This window comes from Prenolepis imparis, unplaced genomic scaffold (assembly GCF_030444845.1).
Source record: "Prenolepis imparis isolate NDT839.2.m4 unplaced genomic scaffold, iyPreImpa1.0 SCAF_2, whole genome shotgun sequence".
Classification (NCBI taxonomy): Eukaryota; Metazoa; Arthropoda; class Insecta; order Hymenoptera; family Formicidae; genus Prenolepis; species Prenolepis imparis.
In genome coordinates, this window is record NW_028141160.1 from 3,154,536 (window position 1) to 3,179,124 (window position 24,589).

The following is a 24,589-nucleotide window of genomic DNA, read 5'->3' on the forward strand; positions in this document are numbered from 1 at the left end:
TACAACTTCTCCAGATTCACCATTTCATAAAATACTTACTGATTTTCCGGAATTAACTCGTTTTGCTCCGATTTCTAATGACAAGATTCACCAGGTAGAACATTTTATCATCACCGAAGGCCCTCCAATAGCTTCGACTCCCCGTCGATTATCTCCAGAGAAATTAAAGTTCGCACGAGACGAATTTAATTTTATGATCGAACAAGGAATCTGTCGTCCGTCAAATAGTCCATGGGCAGCTCCAATCCACATGGTTCCTAAAAATGGACCTAATTCTTGGCGAATTTGTGGAGACTACCATGCGTTGAATGCAGCTACTACACCAGACCGATATCCCCTTCCGCACATTCAAGATTTCACTGCAGGGTTACATCATAAAAGTATATTTTCAAAGATAGACTTAGTTAAAGCATATTACCAAGTTCCGGTTGCCAAAGAGGATGTTTCCAAGACCGCTGTAATCACTCCTTTCGGATTATTTGAGTTTCTGTTAATGCCTTTTGGTCTTCGAAATGCTGCCCAAACCTTTCAACGTTTGATGAATTCTATTCTTTCCGGACTTGATTTTTGCTTTTGTTACCTCGACGACATTTTAATTGCTTCTTCCAATGAAAATGAACACATCAGTCACCTGAATACTATTTTTACACGTTTAAAACAATTCGGTATGACGATTAATGTTTCTAAATGTCTTTTTGGAGAAGAAGAAATTCCTTTTCTAGGATATTTGGTTTCCAAACAAGGAATTAAACCCACTACAGAAAAAATTAAAGCAATAATGGATTACAGGAAACCTAAAACAATTCATGAATTAAGAAGATTTTTAGGAATTATTAATTTTTATCGTCGTTGTTTGAAGAATGCGGCGACACATCAAACTATACTCACTGACTATTTAAAGGATAGCAAGAAGAAAGACAAGAGGTTAGTTATCTGGACACCTGAAGCTGAAGAAGCATTCAAATTTTGCAAAGATGAACTTTTAAGGATTACAACCTTAACTCATCCTGCTCCTACAGTCCCCCTTATATTGACTTGTGATGCTTCTGATTTAGCAGTAGGCGCTTCACTAGAACAGATTATTGACAATGTAAACAAGCCTATAGCATTTTTCTCAAAAAAACTAGATAGTTCTCAATGCAATTATAGCACATATGATCGGGAACTTTTAAGTATTTATTTAGCTATTAAACATTTTAGATATCTCCTCGAAGGACGTCAAATACTTATACAAACTGATCACAAACCTTTAATTTATGCCTTTAAACAGAGACTGGATAAAGCTTCTCCCCGGCAAGTTCGTCAATTGGACTATATTGCCCAATTTTCAAGATATTAAACATATTGCTGGAAAAGATAATGTCGTTGCTGATTCTCTTTCTAGAGTGGAATCTATTTCTTTACCAATTATTGTTTCTTTGGAAGATCTAGCAACTCACCAAAAAGATGATGAAGAATTAAAATGCCTTTTAACAAATTCCTCTCTCAAGTTGCAGAAGCTTATTCTTACTGGATCTACTTCCCCAATATTTTGTGATTGCTCCTCTATCAATATCCGTCCTTATATTCCTCAACTATTACGAAGAAGGATATTTGATGTTGCACATGGACTCTCTCATCCCAGTGGCCGTTCAACCTGCAAGTTAATTCAAGAAAAATTTGTTTGGCCTTCCATGAAGAAAGATATTAAGGAATGGTCAAGAACTTGTTTACCTTGTCAGCGTGCCAAGATTCACAGACACACGAAGAATTTTCCTCAGAAGATCTCCATTCCAGATCAACGATTTCAACATGTCCCTTTGGATTTAATTGGTCCACTTCCTGTTTGCCAAAATTTCAGATATTGCCTTACTATGATTGATAGGTTTTCACGATGGCCAGAAGCAATTCCTTTAGTTGAAATTTCTGCAGACACCGTTACCACTGCCTTTTACTCACATTGGGTAGCAAGATTTGGTGCTCCACAGATTATTACTACGGATCAAGGTCCTCAATTCGAAGCAGCACTTTTCAGAGCTCTCACCAACCTTATTGGTTGTGAACGCATTAGGACTTCAGTTTACTATCCGGCTTCCAATGGGATCCTTGAAAGATGGCATCGTACTTTAAAAAGTTCTATTATGTGTCATTCTAATAAGAACTGGATAGAAATTTTACCAACTGTTTTGCTTGGCTTACGTACCTGTTTCAAAGAGGATTTGCAAGCATCTCCAGCAGAAATGCTTTATGGAACTACTTTACGAATTCCAGGGGAATTTTTCATTGAAGAAGATTTTCCTGTTGATCCGGAAATTTTTGTGGAAAAACATAGAGTTCACATGAGGGAGATTAGATCTCAACCAACTGCACATCATCACAAAAAAACACCTTTTTTTCACAAAAATTTATTTGATTGTACACACGTTTGGATTCGAGAAGACACTATTAAAAAATCTCTTCAACCACCTTACACTGATCCTTTTCGTGTTATTAATAGAATAAACAATAATCTTTTCACTATTGATGTTTCAGGCAAACTTGTTAACGTCTCTACGGAGCGACTTAAACCTGTATTTTTACCCAAGGAGATTGATTCTGATGTAATTATTGCTAATTCACCTTCTAATCCTGCTGTTTCAACAAACACTGGCCATAGAACACTGAGAACCTATTCTGGCCCTAAGAAGAAAGTACTTTTCGCAACATAAGATGTCGCTAGGAGGGGAGTACTGTGGCGTCTCTCTTACCGACTACCAACTATTTATGTATTCAAGTTACCGACGAAGATTATGTATTGATTTATATATGTAACTAATTTCAATTATTTTATTGTTATTGATTTATCCTTGACAACGTTATTCATTCTTTGTAAAAACTTTTATTCTTTTATTCGTTCTCTGTATTACAATTTGTTCAGACGTTTATACAACAAATTAAATATTTGTAATATAAATATAAAGAGTCTAGTTATTCAGCTTTAGAATACTAGTTTCTCTACATGTTATTGGGAAGAGGGACCACCTATCGTGTCGTGAAAGATGTAAAGAAAGTTCATAAGAAGACTGCCTCACTCGCGGTTTTTGACCGTAGTTTTTCCGTGGGTCGTAGAGCAAATGCCGAGGCAGGAACTTGGGCATGGGTCCATGGAAAAGTTACCCCACCCTTGTTCGAAGACCCCTAGGATGCCGGAAGTCGCAGCCAAAGGATGCTAGGACGTGTCAAGAGAAAGTCGCTGAAAGTCGATTGGGTTCAGGATGGCGGATCGCTCGGTAACCTGGGCAGGAGCTCAGGGTAGAGCAGGAAGATTCGTCGGAGCCCTGGAGTCGACGTTTGGAAGTGTTCGTCAATTGGGACCAGTTTGGCGGATTGCTCGGTAACCTGGGCAGGAGTCCAGGGTAGAGCAGGGAAATTCGTCGGTGCCCTGGAGTTGACATTGGAGCACAAGAAAAGATTCAGCTAAGAAGAGACTCCCCATTGTTGATTGTCGGGACGACAATCTTGAAGAAGGGGGGTAGTGTTACGTCCCTGGATTACATCCCCTATGCGTTTCCAAAATAACATCGTCAAGGAGATTATTTATTAACAACCGACACGAGATTGTTTCTGGACGCCATGATTTGGACTGGAGTGACAGCTGTCGAGCTGATCGATCGCGCGGTCTCTTGTTACATTTATTTAACGTGCTCTTGTATTCTAATTCCATTAAAGTTATCGAGTTCTTTTATATATCGTCTGGTTCATTTCCCGGCGCGAATGTGTGTGAGAGTGTGACGTTGCGTTGCGCGCTTCGAGCTATCGCGAAACTGTCGCGCGGACGTAACAATATATTAATAATATAAATATAATTTTATCCGCAATAACTTATGTCCTTGGATAGGACACTTACAATAATTTAATTATTCTAGTAGTATTTATTTTAAGCTGTTATAATTTTATAAAGATATATTGTGTTAAATGTAATATATATCAATTAAATTTAGAATCAATAACTTCAAAATTTAAATTAAAACTACATGTGCTATGTGCGTACATTACACAATATATACTGTGATATTACGCAGTCTGTGAAAAAGCTATTCCGCTAAAAGCTGCTAAAAATCGCGAGCGTTCCGCTTTTTTCAGTAGTTTTAGTGGAATAGCTTTTTCGCAGCGGAATAGCAGAACGCGGAACGAGAGCGGAACCAATCGCGAGCGTTCCGCGTTTTTCAGTAGTTTTTAGCGGAATAGCTTTTTCGCAAACTGCGTAATGACTGCGTAATATACGCACACAATTGCATATTGCATGATCTAACCTCCAAATAAGTGCAATAAAAACGTAGTGCAATAAGCGGCAGGAAAAGAAAAATCCGACATGAGCAATATTAATGAATTACCACAAATAGTAAGTACATATACATAATATTAAAATTAAGATGAATTAGTTTTAATTAGTTAATATACAGTTAATGCCAGTTTACTTTAAATAATGTTTGGAATTGAAATATTTATTTTCTGTATAAAGGAATATTATATTTAGGAATTATTTGAATGTTTTATGAATCGCAATTACATTATTTTTATATGTATTGTATTTGATCTTATTGACGTTTCTCATATACTTTTCATATGTATATATGTAAAATACATCGGAAAACTAGACCTGCTTTTGTATATATAAAATCCTGTAACTTCACATACATTTTTTTTCTATCCTAGGCAATTATCTGTATGTACTAAATGTATTAAAATTGATCTGTGCAGAACAAAAAATGCGGATACTGCGGGTGGATTATAACACCACACGTACCTGGACTTGTTCCAACCATGGAGGTAAGAAATAACAGGAGGGAGTGTAAAGCCTTTTAAGTAGGGGGGGTAACAACACCAAATGTGATTGGTTGGCCACAGTAATATGGCGTTTTGTATTTTTTTAAAATCTTATCTAACCTAACTGAACCAAGTAAGTGAGAAACATGTTTGGCGAATAAATCGGATCTCACATTAATTTTGTTTTAAAAAGATATAAAAGTTATAAAATATTATAAAACAAAATGCCCATGCTACTAAATACATACAGATTCGCTTACAATAGGCTTGTTTTCTATTCCTGAACTGATGCAATAAGTTAGAATGAAACAATAAAGTATATTTTGTCTCACTCTAATTTATTGCACCAGTGTGCACAGTTCAGCCAGTGCAGGAATAGAAAACAAACCTTATATGGCATAGCACAATATATATATTACTATTATACATACAATATATATATATATATCATATTTATAAATATTAAAAATGACGAAGATTAAATCGACCAATTCTGGTAAAATTGAACTTTATTAATTCACGACGTTTCGACCGTAGATTTCGGTTCTTATCAAGTGCTATGATACAAAAATATATACAATTATGAAACCAAAAATTAAAAAGTCACGCTAAATTATTTCACAATTTTTTACACATTTTGCAACATACCTGTGTTCTTAAGACATTAGTCAAATAAATAAGTTATTCGATGTACAGAAGATAACATGTTTAAATAATTAGAGAAGAGAAACGACTGTGTTGTATATGATAGAAATGATGAGTAATCTAGGAACAGAACCGAGGCCCCTTATACGACCTTTATTACTTTATCATAAATATTATTTAAATTCTCCGTATCTGTTTGTAAGTTGATTGTTTCGTTGTGTTTTTTAATATAGAACATCTCAGCAATTTCTCTTTTCTTGACAAATTTTTCATTATGTAAAATAATTGGATCTAACCAATTAGTAAGTACATAAAGAGGGTTTCCCATTACGGATTATAGTATCGTCAATAGGTGGGCCATTATATAATTTGTCTAACTATATGCATAAGATTCTGTTTAACTCCATTAAAAAACCTAGATCGTTCATTAAAGATGGATGGTCATTTGCTTTAAATATGAAAGATAAATACATTAGTGACAGCGAACTATTAATTTCCCTAGATGTCACATCACTCTTTACGAACATCCCGAAAGAATTAGTAATCAATGGTATCAAAGACAGGTGGACAGAGATTTCTTCTAACACGAAATTTAACTTACCCCAATTTGTACATGCGATCGAGTTTATTATGGGGTCGACTAGTTTTTCTTTCAATGGACAGTATTACGAACAAATTTTTGGCACACCGATGGGATCTCCGCTTTCACCTATATTAGCGGACATTGTAATGGACGATTTAGAGATTTATTGCTTGGAGAAATTGAGTTTTAAAACGTCGATGTTCTATCGTTATGTTGACGATATTTTTGCGATTATCCCTGTCAATAGTGTCGATGAAATCTTATCCGTTTTTAATAGTTACAACCCTAGACTCAAATTCACTCACGAAATGGAAAACAGTGACTGCATTAATTTTTTGAATACTACGGTCTTTAGAAAAAATGGCATACTCATGACTAACTGGTTTATGAAACCTACTTGCTCTGGTAGATACATCAATTATCATTCGAATCACCCATTTATACATAAAAAGAATACGATTTTTAGCCTAGTGGATCACGCAATTTTACTATCTGACGATCAATTCTATAAAAAGAATATTGACATCGTTAAATTGATTTTGTCTAACAATTGTTTCCCGCGGAATATTATTAATAAGTTTGTTAGTGATAGATTAAATATACTTAAGAAACGTAGTAATGTTGATCAAACCGGTGATAATGACATCCTGAGTAACAGAGAACATGATTATATACAGATACCATACGTTAGAGACCTTAGTGAAAATATCGCTAGATTGTTACGAGATATAGGCCTTAACACGGTTTTTAGCATACCGAAAAAACTGAATACAGTGATTAGACGGGTTAAAGACACAATACCTATAAAAAATAGAACGGAGGTCGTCTATAGAATTAATTGTGAAAATTGTCCTTCAATTTATATTGGTCAAACTAAGAGACATTTAAGTACTCGGTTGAAAGAACATTTTAATAATATCAAAGCACACGCTAGCAATCATTCTGTAATTAGTAAACATAAATTGGAATGTGGTCATGAGTTTAATTGGTTAGATCCAATTATTTTACATAATGAAAAATTTGTCAAGAAAAGAGAAATTGCTGAGATGTTCTATATTAAAAAACACAACGAAACAATCAACTTACAAACAGATACGGAGAATTTAAATAATATTTATGATAAAGTAATAAAGGTCGTATAAGGGGCCTCGGTTCTGTTCCTAGATTACTCATCATTTCTATCATATACAACACAGTCGTTTCTCTTCTTTAATTATTTAAACATGTTATCTTCTGTACATCGAATAACTTATTTATTTGACTAATGTCTTACGAACACAGGTATTGCAAAATGTGTAAAAAATTGTGAAATAATTTAGCGTGACTTTTTAATTTTTGGTTTCATAATTGTATATATTTTTGTATCATAGCACTTGATAAGGACCGAAATCTACGGTCGAAACGTCGTGAATTAATAAAGTTCAATTTTGCCAGAATTGGTCGATTTAATCTTCGTCATTTTTAATTATTGTCTGGTGACCCTACAGTTAACATTTGTTATTTATAAATATTATTTATGAATTTTTCCTTTTTTTGTGTGTGCTTTCATCACTATTTCAAATGTCGCGCTTCGATAAGCACACCAATATGGCGCTTAGTGTTCCCCCCTTACGTCTGCTTGCCAGGCAAGGGGGGTATATCCTCCCTCCTGTTATTTCTTACCTCCATGGTTCCAACATTCATGTTTCTCTCAATATGACGAAGCCAGAAACACAATCGTCATCGATGAGAATAATGTTGTGACTATAGGTAAGTTTATCATTATTTATTATCCACGAAATATTTCTTTTCGCATTATCGTCGGATCTATTTACAGTTATTAGGTTAATAGTGCCTATATTATGACAATTATATGTATATTTTTCAGGAAATAAACTCTGTCCCGTTATTGATCTTCTTGAGTCACAGGATGCAGAAATGACAATGGACAAACTTTTAATATCATGTGTTGGCCAAAAACCCGCTTTGTACGATCACCGGTTACCGGTTGCCGAGCGGACACAATTAAAAAAAAACGCTTTGTGGCAAGAGGTCTGCAATATGATGGGAGGTATATAACTGTATAATTATTTTTTACAATTAACATACAAAAACCAATTGGATGTTTTAATACAATGCGAGAATCAGTTTTCTAAATCTTTAACTGTATATTAATTTTATTGTATTTTCATGTATTATATGTATGTACCGTAAAATATAATCTTTTGTAAAATAATATCTTCAATATCACAAAGATATCATGGACGTCGCCAGCGCAAAAAAAAGATGGAAATACTTGAACACTATACTTATACTTGACTGTTATGCGAAGAACAAGAAAAAAAACAATGAATACATCCCAAGTGGGTCGGCAGCTCCTCCAAAACGAAAAAGTACTTTCCGCTTTTATGAGGCCATGAGTTTCTTAAGCGACTGTATGGAAACGAGACAGTATGTATAGGGTGTCTCAGACCACCCGTACATGCCGAATATTTTGAAAACGATTTTAAAGTTGACCTTGCGACTTCTTTCATAATTGCTGCCAAGTCAAATATGTATCACCATTTCATGTATTTGTTAAAGACCTACAACTTTTGTTCAAAACATTTTTATCTGTCGTGCTCAGTTTTCAAAATATTCGGCATGTACGGGTGGTCTGAGACACCCTGTATATCACTTTTAATAAATAAGAACTGAAAATGTAGGTTTGTTGGTGTCAAGTTAAAAATTTTTTAACGATTTTAAGAATTGCATATTTCTTCATATTTAATTTTTTAAATTCAATGTTTATTTTAAGTTTCTAAAATTAAACGTAGAAAATGTCTTTTCTTTATATATGTTTTTTATTTTTTATATATCGCTAGTAAATTAATCAACAGGGTAGTTAAATTAATCGACCACACTAGCCAATGAATTTGTCTAAGCTATGACTTTATCGACCATATGGTTGTGGTCTTTATAAAGTACAACTTGAAATTATTAATTACAAATTTTTCTTAAGTGAGAAAAATATTGGTCCGAAAGTCGCTGAATCGGGAATAGCTTAGAGGTAAGAGCAGTCGCCCGGCAAGCGAAAGACTCGGGTTCGATTCCCGATTCAGCGACTTTCGGACCAATATTTTTCTCACTTAAGAAAAATTTGTAATTAATAATTTCAAGTTGTACTTTATAAAGACCACAACCATATGGTCGATAAAGTCATAGCTTAGACAAATTCATTGGCTAGTGTGGTCGATTAATTTAACTACCCTGTCTTTTCTTTATGTTGTACCATATTTTTAAGTTATGAACTAATTTTTTAACTGTTATTTTCTTTCTTTATTAATTAGGACAGTATAAGTTCTCTGCTCAGAAAGTCGTCGTCGATATTATCTTCACCGATGTCACCGATATCATAGATATCACCGATATCATTCGCATCAGACCTCAATGTATCAAGAAACACTGCACCGATCTCGCCTGCGAATGCAGAGGAATGTTCTATGTCGACATCAAGCTTAGGAAACAGCTTTAATTTGCATTAATCGAAAAGTATGTACAATTACTATTATATGTATAATTTGTCTTAAATGTTTATTACAATTATGTTTATAATGTTTATTTATTATGTTTATTATGTTTATCATATTGTAAATTATAAAAGTCGTGTAAAGTAATATACATTTTATTTCCCTTATATTTTAATTTATTTTCTATAATAATCTCTAATAAACGAGAATTCACAGTTAATCAAAATCTGCGTAATGAAACGAATTCGCGTATTAGGAATTATAAAAACACCTAGAAATATTCATTCTTCAATTTCAAATTTACAAGAATATGAATTTAAAATATAATGTTTCAATAAGTTTTTGTTTGTTGGTAAGCTTACACTCATTTTTTAAATTAGATATCAATCTTATGTATTACCTGTATGTTCTTTTAGAAAGAAAATCACCGAAAACAAATGAAGGCAATTTAGAAGCCTTCATTACGACACTGATGGCCGAGCCAGTGGCACAAACTAATGACCCCATACATGGCTTTGTGCTAAGCTTAGCTGATGGGCTCCGTCGGCTCCCTTACAAGGAGAGAGCAAAATTGCAGATAGAGTTTCTCAGTAGGATAATGGAAGTTCAGAACAGATTAGGTAATGATTGCACATACATAGGGTTTGTTTTCTGTTCCTGCACTAATAAACTAGTGCACACTGGTGCAATAAGTTAGAGTGAGACAAAAATATACTTGTCTCATTCTAACTTATTGCACCAGTGTGCACTAGTTCATTAGTGCAGGAACAGAAAACAAACCTATAATATGTACGTATATAATAAGCATACAATAAGTATATTCGGATGTATAGACTCATGTGTTCTTCTGCTTTTTTTCGCATCAATTCTACATGACAAATATTTTCATTTCAGATTCGGAACTCTGTCCATCATAAAGACCATTGCACGTAAAAAAATTTAAGTCGTAACCGTAAAGCGTAAGCAAATTAACGGTTACGACTAAAACTTTTTTACGTGCAATGGTTTTAACACTACGATGTAAAGGGCTTTCTGGCCCTTTAGTGACAAATTGATGTTATACTGTGTTCACTGTTCAATATTACATATATACTACATATATAAAAATTATAAAGTTATATTATATAAAGTTTATTACACAAATATGAAGTGTTACTATATAAAACAAATAAAAATTATTTATATATTTTCATAAATTAAAGCTGCTTACATTTACATTTTATCTCCTTTCTTTTGAATCCTTCTTGAATTTGTTCTTTTGCATTTTATTAGCATAATACAAAATACAAATTAAAAGTACAAAAAATAGACAAAAAACAAAGACTGTGTTATGATAATATAAAATGTATTTAAAAGTCATTGTTCAAAGCCTTATCCCACTGCCATTCGACTGCACCAGTATTCATAAAAAAGTCTGGATAATGCTCTCGCACTTATGTAGCATATTGGCATGTGAATTATTATTGAGCGCATCCATTTCTGTAAATGCACCTGCGTGAATCAAGTTCGTATTATCTTCTGTGCTGTTCTTGGAGTAGATTCTTTCTGCTGAAGGTAGTGTCGCCTCATGTTGCATTATATAATTATGCGAAGCTGTTGTAGCTTGCACTATTTTTACCGCTGTGATTAAAGAGGTGTTAATTGGTTTCCGGTAAATTCTCCACCGAGCTGCAAGCAATCCAAAGGCGCTTTCGACTACTCGCCTTGCTCTGCTTAGACGATAATTGAACACCTTCTTCCTTACGTCAAAGTGCTTGCTTCGAGGAAAAGGTCGCATCATGTACGGTGTTAAAGCAAATGCCTCATCTGCCACCAATACATACGGAAGCTCTGGCCCATTCACTTCCACTTAAGTTGGTTCAGGTAGATCCATATTTACATTTTCGAAACCAATACCAATTTCGCTCCTTCTAAATACACCTCCATCGCTTTGTCGACCTTCAGCATCAGTATCCACCATCAGAAAACAATATTTTGCATCGCTAATGGCCATTAAATTTATGCTATGTCTTCCTTTATAATTATAAAAAGTTGATCCACTATTTGCTGGGGCCTGTAATAATATAAACAAATTATTTAAAAATTATATTCAATTATTGCATATTATACATATATATAATAAATACACTTATAAAAAGTTTTCATGTAATCAACATTTCAAACATTTTTTAAATTTCATAATGTAGAAATAATAATATAATATATTTACCTCAACGTCTACGTGTTTACCATCTATTGCTCCAATACAGTTAGAATAATTCCACAGGTTTTCAAAGTCTTTGGCTACCTTATGCCAGTTTTCTGCCGTCGGATTGAGAAAAACTTTTTCCTTCAATTCGTCCCAAATACATTGACATGTTTCGGAAATTATCGTCGATACAGTATTCTTTCCTACACGGAACGCGTACGATACCGATGCCATACTGTCTCCGCTGACTAAATATCGTAAGGTAAGTTCCAATCGTGTCCGTGTTGCGATTGGATCTCGAATTGCATACTGCTTCTGAATTTTTGGTCCAACAATCTCCAGCAGTTTCTCGAATAGTATCGGTGTAAACCGCAAGAAATTACAATATTTTGGGTCAACATTTCAGGGATTAGGTTATCACTAGCACCCTGCAAAAATCTTCTTTCGGGCTTGAAAATAGGACGAACCCAAAATTTTCTTTCCTGCTTCTCTTTTATTGCATTCTCACGTTGCACCATTTTTTTATATATAAAATATAATCTGAGCAACTTCCTTTGGTCCGCTCTCTGATATGCTGAGGATTGTTTCAATTTCTTCCAATACTTGTAGATGCATAATAATGCAATTTTAGACTCCATCGCAGATTTCCTTGTAGCTGCCAAACATAAGTTATCACATAAAATCACAATATTCATACAATATTATTAATATATTATATATTTCATTGTATATCATATATTGCCTGCTAATTATTATTAATAAGTTTCAATTTTTCTTTATTCCTCAACAATGAGTAATAACTTGTAATAACAAATAATTTACCTCTGTTTTGTATTGACCACGCTGTTCCACACTGCCACGAATTTAACAAGGTATGTGTGCACATACATACAATTCCGTCATTTTTGTTGCCCGGAAACACGGCTCCTAGTCCCCATGTAGCATAAGCAAACTTTGCGCAACCAATTACCAATCATTATTTCAAAAGTATTGAAACACGTTAAAATTTATTTAACAGATGTTAACATTTTCAGTAAATATTTCCGATAAAAAATGCATTCAATTCAATATTTATGTATATGATAATAAAAACAAGCAATGAAAACAATATTAAACAGTCATTTTAGGAACGTGTTGCTCGTTCCGCTTACGCTCATTCCGCTCCATGAGGATGTAGGGATTTGGAATCCGCGTAACGAAAACTGCGGAACGCTTGCGATTGGTTCCGCTCTCGTTCCGCGTTCTGCTATTCCGCTGCGAAAAAGCTATTCCGCTAAAACTACTGAAAAAAGCGGAACGCTCGCGATTGGTTCCGCTCTCGTTCCGCGTTCTGCTATTCCGCTGTATGGGTTCGCACCCTTTGACTTCTAAACTCATTTCTGCAAGTTCACTGATACTCCTTTATGCAATCCTTAGGACGAAGCTCTTATTTCGAATGTACAAATTGTAAAATTTTTATATTAAGTAAGTATTGTTGTGAGCTGACACGAGAAGCTAATAAACTAGTAATGCGGAAAAAACAATTCCGCGAAACCAATCCTCTCATAAAGTAACTAATGCGTTCTGTTGTGAATTCTCGCCAGGTGGAAAAAAAGGTGGAAAAAAAAGCTGTTGTCACTCTAATATTTTTATATGCCGAAAACCCGAGCTCGCTAGGATTTTCCTGAGCCAAGTTTTAAAAATACGAAGAAGAAATTATGAAAAACATAAGAGGGGATTAAAAAACTTGAATTTTCAAATTTTTTGTCTTTACATTAAATTCGGATCGCTTCGCGGTAGATTCCCATACGGCACAAAAATATTGCAGCAACATTGTAGAAATATTTCTTTGCAAGATTGCAACATTGTAGAAATGTTGCAAAATGTTGCTGCAGCATTGCTGCAATATTGCAGCAACAGTAAAATGTCCGCTTGTAGCAATATTGCAATACAATATTGCAACAATATTGCAATGTAATATATACAGGGTGTCACTTAATTCGCGCCCACTTTTTATACAGTGATATTCCTTACGAAAATCTGAGTCAAAAAGTCCTGAACCATTTTTTTTATGCTTAATAAAGCAGTAATTGTTAAGTAACGTTAATCCAATCAGCGCCGACTTTTAACTGGGCGTACGTCAGTGAGCCGCGCGTCTGCTAGTGTGCGTGAGCGCTCAGCCGCCGCTCTGCTACAGTGAGGCGCTTTGCCTACTGAGCGCTCACGCACACTACCAGACGCGCGGCTCACTGACGTACGCCCAGTTAAAAGCGGCGCTGAGCGCTGATTGGATTAACGTTACTCAATAATTACTGCTTTATTAAGTATGATAGAAAAAAATGGTTCAGGACTTTTTGACTCAGTTTTTCATAAGGAATATCACTGTATAAATAGTGGGCGCGAATTAAGTGACACCCTGTATATTATAATGCTTTGTAATGACATAATAATTGGTATTTTTACATTCTAACAATCTATTGTCCTATCTACACCTGTTACGTCCTGTGGACTGCACGATTCTTTTCTCCTCCCCGATTTACGCAGATTCGCGTTCCGCGAACATATTAATTATAAGACCGAAATTAGTTATAAGAATTAAACGGAGAAAGACAGTGATTGTGAAACAACTCGATCGGTGAGATTACGAAACCTACACTTTGATCAATAAGTCATAGGTAATGTTGAAATATCACGATCGACACACGCTATCAGTAGACCAAAGATCGGAATTAGGAAAGAACTCTTCATGGAACACACAAGGAAGCAATACGTTGCGCAAAGGGGATTAAACACCGAACGTATGACTATGAGTCACAAGAAAAGAAGACGCCCTTTGCCCTATAGGAAGGGCAGACGAATAGTATAAAAGCAGCGAATCTTCCAAGAACGCTCTATTAATTCCGCCTACATCGTGGCAGTTACACACTTCTGGATCCTCGCATTAAACATACATTGTGACCATCGAGGCTCAACAACCAGCTATCAGTCAACCTACACCTTCGCCCACACCACTCGAAGGAACCATCGATCCTGAGGATCAACCTATAGCTGCCAACCCGCTCACCAAATAATATACAGCCAACAGTGAGTACTTTCATTCTTCTACGATCACGGAAGTGAATAAATCCCCGGAATCGCGACTAAACTTAATAAGTAGTGGAAATCGCTGCCCGTCGAGCATTGAAACGCGCTCTCCGATTGAAACGGGACGATCAAAAGCCAACGCGAATCCTCAACCGCCTCATAGCACATCAACGTTACACACACACTCATATATAATTGTTTATACATGTCCACAAATTCAAATGTCTAATTCTCCGAATATTATTAAGATTTTATTTTTTTTGAATAAATGATAATTATTTGCATTACGCGAATTTAAAGTCTTATTTAAACCCCTGCGTTCCTTCATATATCCCCCGAGATCGCACAAGGTCCTATCCCGCGTAAAAGAGATTTAATTCCCTTACCGAAAAGGACCGACGAACGGACCCTTGAAATAAGCCAGGTAAAAGCGACTATCCAGTCGTTGACCTGCAAAAGGGCCAGACAGTCCGTTCGACCCGAAATCACTCCGATTTCGGGAAAACGCTGTTACGACCTTCGAGCGGCCTTTCCTTCGTGCAGGCCAGGACGTAACATACGTTTAATTGGGGGCTCGTCCGGGATTGAAATGTGCGATCTTTGGGAATAGGAATGAGTAAAGGGACTAGAAGCACAACGGACAAAGACGAAATAGATGAACTTTACAAGACCGCGTTAGAAACACCACACAGAACACGTGAATCTAAATCAAAATTCACAGCATCTACGCCTCGACACGTACATTTTTTAGGAGATTCTAATTTAACCGAAATAAGTGAATTACCCGACGAATCCGACCAAGTCGAATTTATTGACTCAAAAAATCAGATTTTCAAAATTAATATCGATAATTCTAACGGCGAATCCGGAGGTCCACCAATAAACATGGCTAACGCTAATCCTTTCGCCACTTTAAAATACGCGGTCGAAGCCGTTCCCTTTTTTGACGGTAGTAACACCCCACTAAATTATTTTATTGAGGGATGCGAGGAAGCAAAATCTATGCTCCCTAAAGAGGCAGAGTGTCAATTCGCTAAAATTATAAGAACGCGAATAGTGGGGGAAGCGCGTCGTACTATACAAGATCAAGATTTTAATACCGTAGCTGCATTAACAGTATTTGAAGAAAATTTACGGTCCCTCCAAAAATGTCTATCAATTACAAGGAGAATTAGGTTGCGTTTATCAGAAAAATAATGAAGATGTCGTCACTTACGCGAATCGGGTTAAACTTCTCGGAAAACAAATACTAGAGGCATATCGAAGCTCAGGGAACGCCATGCCTGAACAGGATATAAAAGCAACTATAGAAACAGATATGTGTAAATGCTTTATTAGAGGACTAAAACCCGAAATAGAACAAAGAATAGCGCGAGACTTAAACGTACAGGAAACCGTGGCCGACGCGTTAGAAATAGAAAGAGAGCTTCAACAAATGACAGATTTACGACAAGGCGCTAAATCAAGTCAAAATTCACCGCTACCTGTTAATCTATCTCGAGAAGTCTGCCAAATCTGTTATAAAGAAGGGCATGCAGCAAGTAGTTGTCGAAAGCTCACTCAACTTTCATCTCAAAATCAAAATCCTTTCGGAAACACCGGAACGGATATTTTAATCTGTCAAATTTGTAAAAAACGCGGGCATAGCGCAGATAAATGTCGGTTACGCGACCCACGATCTCGACAATCAATTAACGTAATTCAGGAAAAGGTCATTACTTGTCAATTATGCTCTAAGATTGGTCATAATGCAAAATCATGTCGACAGAATAATTTTAATCAACAAACAAATAAATCTTTAGTAATTTGCCAATGGTGCGATAAATCCGGTCACTCGGCTAATAATTGTTGGAAGAAACAAAATGAACGCAATACTAATATCGTGTGTCAAACTTGTAACAATTATGGCCATATCTCTAGAAATTGCCGCTCTAAAATCAATCCAATACCAACACATAAAGACAATTTATTCTGCCGATATTGCAAAGAACAGGGCCATCTTCTCGATACATGTCAATTACGAATTACGAGTAACAATCGCCGCAAAGAAAAAGAGCAGGGAAACTACAACGGACCCTCGACATCGGGTGTAAAATCGGGGGCCGAGCGAACATCACACCCATCCGTGCAGCGGCAAGCCAAGTAAATAACTACGAACCCGAAATCAGGCCTGTAACTGTAAGCCTCGACAAACATAGTCGCGTGCCTACGGTACAGGTTGAAATCGATAAAATTATCACTCAAATAACCTTTATGTTAGACACGGGATCCGGACCGAATATAATTAAAGAAAATTTTGTGCCTAAAAATACAAGTATTAATTATTCGAATATTTTAAAATTAAATGGCATAAACAATTATCCTGTCTATACCCTAGGAGAAATTACACTAACACTGTTTGAATTACCGGTATTATTTCATATCGTTGCCAACGATTTTCCGATTCCACAATCCGGAATATTAGGAAACGATTTCTTCAAACAAACTTTTTCAAAAATAGATTACGCTCAAGGACATTTAGATATTTCCGGAATTAATGTGCCCTTTTTCTCCCCGGAAACCATAATAGTATCTCCAAGATCAGAATCGCTATTTTTTGTGAGGATAGAGAACCCTGAGATTAAAATAGGATATATACCGAAATTAAAAATAGAACATGGAATTTTCCTAGGAGATACTATCGTAGAAACTATTTCTGGAAAAGCATATCTAAATGTCATAAGCACTCTAGATGAAGAAATAGAAGTTCGCGTACCGACACTTCGTTTAAAACCACTGAACGAACTATTTAACGATATCGAAATTATTGATAACAAGAAAGAGGGGTCAGATAACGACCAGACTAACGTTAACACGGACCATGAAGATAAAGATACGATGATATTTAGAGACAATGAGGATGAATTTTCAATAATGATTCAAGGAAAGAATAAAATTAAAAGTAAGAGAGGGAATAAAAATTATTTAAACGAAAATTATAATAATCCAAAAATCCTTGGAGAGGGAAGTTACCAAACCTCTCCTGAAAATTATAATAATCCAGAAATCCTTGGAGAGGGAAGTTACCAAACCTCTCCTGAAAATCATGATAAATCAAAAATCCTTGGAGAGGGAAGTTACCAAACCTCTCCTGAAAATTATAATAAATCAAAAATCCTTGGAGAGGGAAGTTACCAAACCTCTCCTGAAAATTATAATGATCCAGAAATCCTTGAAGAGGGAAGTTACCAAACCTCTTCTCAAAATTTTGATAATCCAAAAATTATTGGAGAAGAAAGTTATAAAAATCTCCCAAAAGAAAAAATTCCTAGAATTTCGAAGGAAAAATGTCAAACCTTGTCAGAAAATTCTAGCTCCGTCGATTCCGAAGAGGGAAGTTACCAAACCTCATTTCATAATTCGACACAACCTTTTTCCAAAAATTCAAAGGATCGTTTATCCCTTCCAAAACTTACATTTCCAAAAACTGGATTATCTGTTAGAAATAATGAAAATGAATTAGAAACCTCTCAAGTTACAATGGAAAATCTTCTAAAAGAAGCTCAAGAATATAATAAAGATATTGAAAAAATAAATAATAAAACAGTCAAGAATAAAAAAGGACCGTCTCCAAAAATCTCAGCATCCTTATTTGACAAATCTCAAGAAATTATAAAAAATTTCCCACGAAAACGAAAATTAAATCATAAAGAAAAACACCAAATTAATGTAGAAAATATCGATCTACATAACTGCCTAGTAGTTTCCGAACAACCAAAGGAAACTCGATTTACTCAAATTATGGAATTACTGCGGTTAGAACATCTAAATAAAGAAGAACAAGAGAACGTATTAAAATTAATAACAAACAATCAAGATCGATTTCATGTTCCTGGAGAAAAACTGACCGCTACTCATGTTTTACAACATCAAATAACCACTATAGACGATCGACCGATTAACACTCGTCAGTATAGATTCCCGCAATTACACAAAGAAGAAATAAACAAGCAGGTAGAAGAACTGTTAGAAGGAAGCATCGTAAAACCGTCTCAATCACCTTATAATACGCCCATATGGATCGTGCCAAAGAAAGAAGACTCGAAGGGAAACAAACGCTGGAGAATGGTTCTCGATTTTCGAGCGTTAAACGACAAAACTATCGGTGACGCTTATCCATTACCCAACATCGTAGATATATTGGATCAATTAGGAGGAGCACAGTACTTCTCAGTATGCGATCTAGCTTCCGGATTCCATCAAATAAAAATGGATCCTGCCGACAGTCATAAAACAGCATTTACCACTCCTTTCGGTCATTATGAATTCGACCGAATGCCTTTCGGATTAAAAAATGCACCTGCTACCTTTCAACGATTAATGGACCTAGTATTGACTGGATTACAAGGCGAGGAATTATTTGTCTATATGGACGACATTGTTATTTATGCTACCTCTCTAGAAGAACATGAACGAAAATATAACGCATTAATAGAGCGACTTCGTAAAGCCAACTTAAAATTACAACCAGACAAATGTGAATTTCTAAAAAATGAAGTAACATATTTAGGACACGTAATTAGCAAAGATGGAGTAAAACCCGATCAAAAAAAATTAGAAGCAGTACAACAATTTCCGAGACCCAAAACACTGAAGAATATTAAACAATTTTTGGGACTTGCAGGTTATTATAGACGATTCATACCGAACTTTTCTAAATTTGCAAAACCACTTACTTCTTTACTGAAAAACGACACCCGCTTTGAATGGACAGCCGTACAAGAAGAATCATTCGAAATTTTAAAACAAAAATTATGTGAAGAACTTGTATTGCAATATTCTAACTTTTCGAAACCATTTATCTTAACCACAGACGCATCAGGAATAGCAGTAGGAGGAATATTATCACAGGGAGAAATAAATAAAGACCGACCGATCGCGTACGCTTCTAGAACCCTCACCGATAACGAAATAAAATATGACACATACGAAAAGGAAGCTTTAGCTATAGTATATTGTGTCAAACATTTTCGACCGTATTTATATGGGAGAAAATTTACATTAGTCACCGATCATAAACCATTATTATGGTTTAAAAATGCTCAAGACGCAAACATGCGAATATTACGCTGGAGACTAAAATTAGCCGAATACGATTACGATGTCGTATATAAGGCAGGAATAACTAACGTAAATGCAGACGCATTATCAAGAAATCCAATAAATCTAGAAGAAATCGATTGTAAACTAATAAAAGAAAGAAAAACCTTAAATCCAAACAACCCCGCAGATGCAGAAATAATTTCAAAAATGTTAGAAGAATCAGATAGCGAAGAAGAAGAAGAGGAAGACGATTTTCATTTATATCTCTCAGATAACGAAGAACCCATACCTGAAGCTAATTTTGTCAAAAACAATAACGATTCTATACCTTTTACACTCGAAGAAATAAATGAACCGACCGTAATACAAACTACAGAAAAAGTATTAATACACGATCCACCTAAACAAGACAGAATACAGACAAGAAGCCAAACTGCAGGACAAGGTAATAAACAAAAAACCACTAAGGAAGAAGATAATATTGAACAAAACAAAGAAAAAAACGACACATCAGACAAGGACCTCGACGCCGAAGAGGAAGAAGAAGACGAAGAAGACATTATAAATCAAAATCTAAAGGCAAGGAAAGCGAAACCCAGAATTATCGAAAATAAAATAATTAAAAGCAACATCATAGATTCTCGCGAATTATTATTCCTACGAAAAGATAACGTAGCATATTTTGTCGACACCCAAGGAAATCCTTTAGACTCAGGATCTCAGAAACTTTCCGAGCGAAACGAACTACCAAATTTAGGATCTCTTACCTTGGGCGAAGCCAAGGCCATAAAATACAAACACTACTATCATATCGCGCTACCTGTTAACGATGAACAACGAGTAGGCCCTACGGCAACTCTAGATCACATCTTAAAAACCTTGAAAGATTTAAATAACGTTATCAAAAATTTAAAATTAGAAACAATTAGCATTGCAAAAACCGATTTCATTAATAACGTTCCCTGGAACAATATCAAGGTACAACTACAATTGATATTTATTAACTCAACTACGAAAATAATTATTTGCAATGGACAAATTAAATATCCACCGAAGGATTTGCGTTCTGTCATACTCGACGAAATGCATTGCTCACCAACAGGAGGACACCGCGGAGTAACCAAAACATATAATAGAATTAAACACAATTATTATTGGGAAAATTTGAAATCGGACGTTCAAAAACACATACAACAATGTTTACAATGTCAACTGAAAAAACTCGTTCGAGTTAAAACAAAACAACCAATGATAATCACAGACACGCCTGGCACTTCGCTTGATAAAGTAGCTATGGATATCGTAGGCCCACTACCTAAGACCGAAAGAGGCAACGAATATATCTTAACACTACAAGATCAGCTAACAAAATATTGTATGGGGATACCGCTACCTGACCAAACCTCAGAAACCATTGCGGAAGCCTTTGTAGACCGTTTTATTTGCGTGCTCGGAGCGCCGAAAGCTATACTTACAGATCAAGGAAGAAATTTTATTAGCGATTTAATTAAAAAATTGCCAAATTATTCAAAATACGAAAATTTCGCACAACAGCTTTTCATCCTCAATCAAACGGATCATTGGAGAGATCACATCACGCACTCAGCGAATACTTAAAACAATACGCAAACGAGCAAAAACAATGGGACAGATGGATCGGATTAGCTATGTTCAATTATAATACTAGCGTACACGAAGCCACAAAACACACTCCGTACGAACTAGTTTTCGGAAAAATAGCACGAGTTCCGTCAAATGAACTTCTTCCACCTGAAGATAAATTAGCAAATTATGAGGACTATTTAATAAATCTTGTCACACAACTTCACACGATTCAACGTAATGCGCGCGAAAACGTAGTAACAGCAAAAGTCAAATCAAAAAAATATTACGACAAAAAATTAAACCCTCAGACCTTTAAACCCGGAGATCAGGTATTCTTGTTAAAAGGATCGAAACCAGGTAAATTCGAAGACCAGTATACCGGACCTCATGAAATTTTAGAGATATTAAATAAAAATAATGTAAAGATCAAAATAAAGAAAAACAGCCGCATAGTACATCCTAATCGTTTACGAATATCGCACATCAAACCAATATCTAATAATAAATAACCAACTTTCAGATGGACCCTCGACTCAGGAGATTAACCGCACTATTAATTATTCTATTGCAATATTTACCTCACACTATTGGAATAATAGGATACGACTGCGGTTCATCATCTGCTAATCTGACAACGTTATCCTTGCTAAATACCGAAGAATGCGATATACCTCAGAGGAAAATAAATTCAACTCAAATTTACGTACAACTATTGCAGATCAATGAATTCGAAGCCGTTCAAGTCGTACAATGTAAAATCGAAATTGATAGACTAATCAAAAAGTGCGGAATGTTTTCTCACACCTTGGATGTACTTAACGGGAAATACTCATACATAGAGGAAATAAACCGCGAAACCTGTAAACGAATGCATAATCAAGGAGACTATCGAATGGGAACCACATATATAACGGGAATAAAATCAAATTCAACAACGGCACGTCCAATAACCTTGGCCGGTCACGTTGACAACGACAGCTCATGTTATGGAGGAGCGTACTCCGACCCCTACGGAACATGGGCAGAAGTTGTAATAGGAACTGTAACAATTACATTACAAGATTATACCGCCGACGTACGAATAAATACCAACAGAGTACAACTTAGATCAGGCGTCACGTGCGAATTCAGTTCAACACATTGCGTGGACGTTGAAGGAGGAGATACCTACTGGGAAACTATACCCGTAGGTCCTTGCAAGTTCAATAACTACGGCATATTATATGAGGAATACGCTCATAAAATAGTCGACAACGAACAACATCAAACGGTTTATTCTCTCACCACACAAGAAGCGATATTCGCTCTTACCAGCAAAGGAAAGCAAGAAGTTTGCGGATACTCTCTCGTACGAACAGAACATCCTAAACTAATGATTTTCGAAACAGTACTCGGAACCGTCATCTTTAAAAAACAATCACGCATCTCAAACCTTGATATCTTTACGTACATGAATTCGAAGTTCGTCTACGTAGAGAAGCACATCCGTACACAAATCAATCAACTTTATCATGATATTTTACTTCAACAATGTAACCTGGAGCAACGCATGCTACAAAACGCCTTAGCCATAGCCACACAATCTCCTGATATCTTCGCGTATCACTTGATGAAAGGTCCCGGTTATATGGCCCTACAAGCCGGCGAAGTAATACACATAGTAAAATGCGTACCTGTCGAAGTTACACTCGCCCAAACAGACCGTTGTTTCAATCAATTACCCGTACTCCGGGAAAATCGAACATATTATTTAACACCACAAACTCACATATTATTACGACAAGGTACACAAACAACATGTAATACGTTAGCACCCGCCATGTATCAGTTGGGAGATTCCTGGTATAAATTTATGCCGAGACCGGTGGATACCATACCGCCCATTATCATGAAACCTTTAACCAAACCGGTATGGAAATACATCAGCCCAGGATCATTGGCTACTAGCGGCATATACTCAGAAACGGACTTAAAGGACCTAAGAGACCATATAATGTTCCCAGCTGAACGACCTGCAGTTCTTAACTCTTTGGCAAGAGGAATAATGGGCAGAACAATCTCTCTAGAAGAAGGGTCGATTTCCAACTTATTAGACGCAAAAACCATAGAAAAAATAGCAATATCCGCTTGGCAAAAATTCTGGAGTAAATTTTTAATTTTTGGAAATTTTAGCGCGGGACTGTTAGGAATATACATGGCCATTAGGGTCGTGAAATTAATATTAGATACCATAGTCCATGGCTACGCCCTACACACCGTATATGGGTGGTCCTTATACCTGATAGGGGCCCTATAGGACTCCCTGACCAACCTATTATTGCACCTAAAAATGAGACGACCAATGAAATCGAAACCAACCGCCCCAGACAGTGAAACGCTTGAACTCCATAACGGTGAAGATAATACAACGACAACAGTCTATCCCCTCCTCCCCAGAAGAGAAGATAACACTTACTCCTTCGAACTCAAGGAAACCAAATATTGAACCACTAATACCTTACATCTTATCAGCTTTATAAAAAAAAAAATAAAAAAAAAAAAAAAAATAACAATCAACACCGTACAACTGTTGGAAAAACCAACGTTAATATAATTAAAATTTTTTTTTCTACAGAGAAAAATGGATATTCAATTTTTAAGAACCGATCTCCTCACACGCAACCGCCTAGAAGCGACTGTAATAAAAGTAAAGTCACCACACCTCTTTTGGATACAACTCCAAAACAGCGCAAAGGACCTAGAGGACTTAGAAGAAGAATTAAAATTCAGAATGGACAGAAAATCCTCATACCTCCATTTATGGCCAAATGCCATGCAAATAAACCTAGACGTCGCAATTAAAGAAGGCGACAGTTGGAAACGAGGATTTATTAAAACAATAAACGAAGATACCCTAACAATTAAAGTCATCCTAGGAGATTGGGGACGACTCGTACAGCGACGCATGTGCGACGTATTCATACTCGAGGACAAATTCAAAGAATTGACTTGGCAAGCGCTTCTCTGTGGATTAGCACACACAGAATCCGTCGAAGAAACCAAAACATGGCCAATACTAACTCGAAAAATATGTCAGACAATGCTCGAAGGCAATAAAGGATGAATAAACATAATTAACCCCCCACGGGATGGAGTGGCCTTCGTAAAATT

General features: G+C 35.8%; 1 protein-coding gene and 1 long non-coding RNA gene across 2 annotated transcripts; both read left to right on the forward strand.

The window, feature by feature from the left end:
• The first annotated feature begins 9,923 nt into the window (after positions 1–9,923).
• On the forward strand, positions 9,924–10,567 carry LOC145949126 (uncharacterized). The gene is made up of 2 exons (XR_014427547.1): positions 9,924–10,121; positions 10,396–10,567. It is a non-coding gene; the product is annotated as an uncharacterized LOC145949126 (long non-coding RNA).
• Positions 10,568–22,692: 12,125 nt separating this feature from the next.
• Positions 22,693–23,889, forward strand: LOC145948890 (uncharacterized). Its single transcript, XM_083058470.1, has one exon. It carries the CDS (start codon positions 22,812–22,814, stop codon positions 23,733–23,735), a length of 924 nt encoding a protein of 307 aa, XP_082914596.1. The 5' UTR covers positions 22,693–22,811; the 3' UTR covers positions 23,736–23,889.
• Positions 23,890–24,589: the final 700 nt, after the last annotated feature.

Coding starts and splice junctions, on each gene's coding strand:
- LOC145948890 (XM_083058470.1), top strand. CDS start 22,812: ATGATTTTCGAAACAGTACTCGGAACCGTCATCTTTAAAAAACAATCA.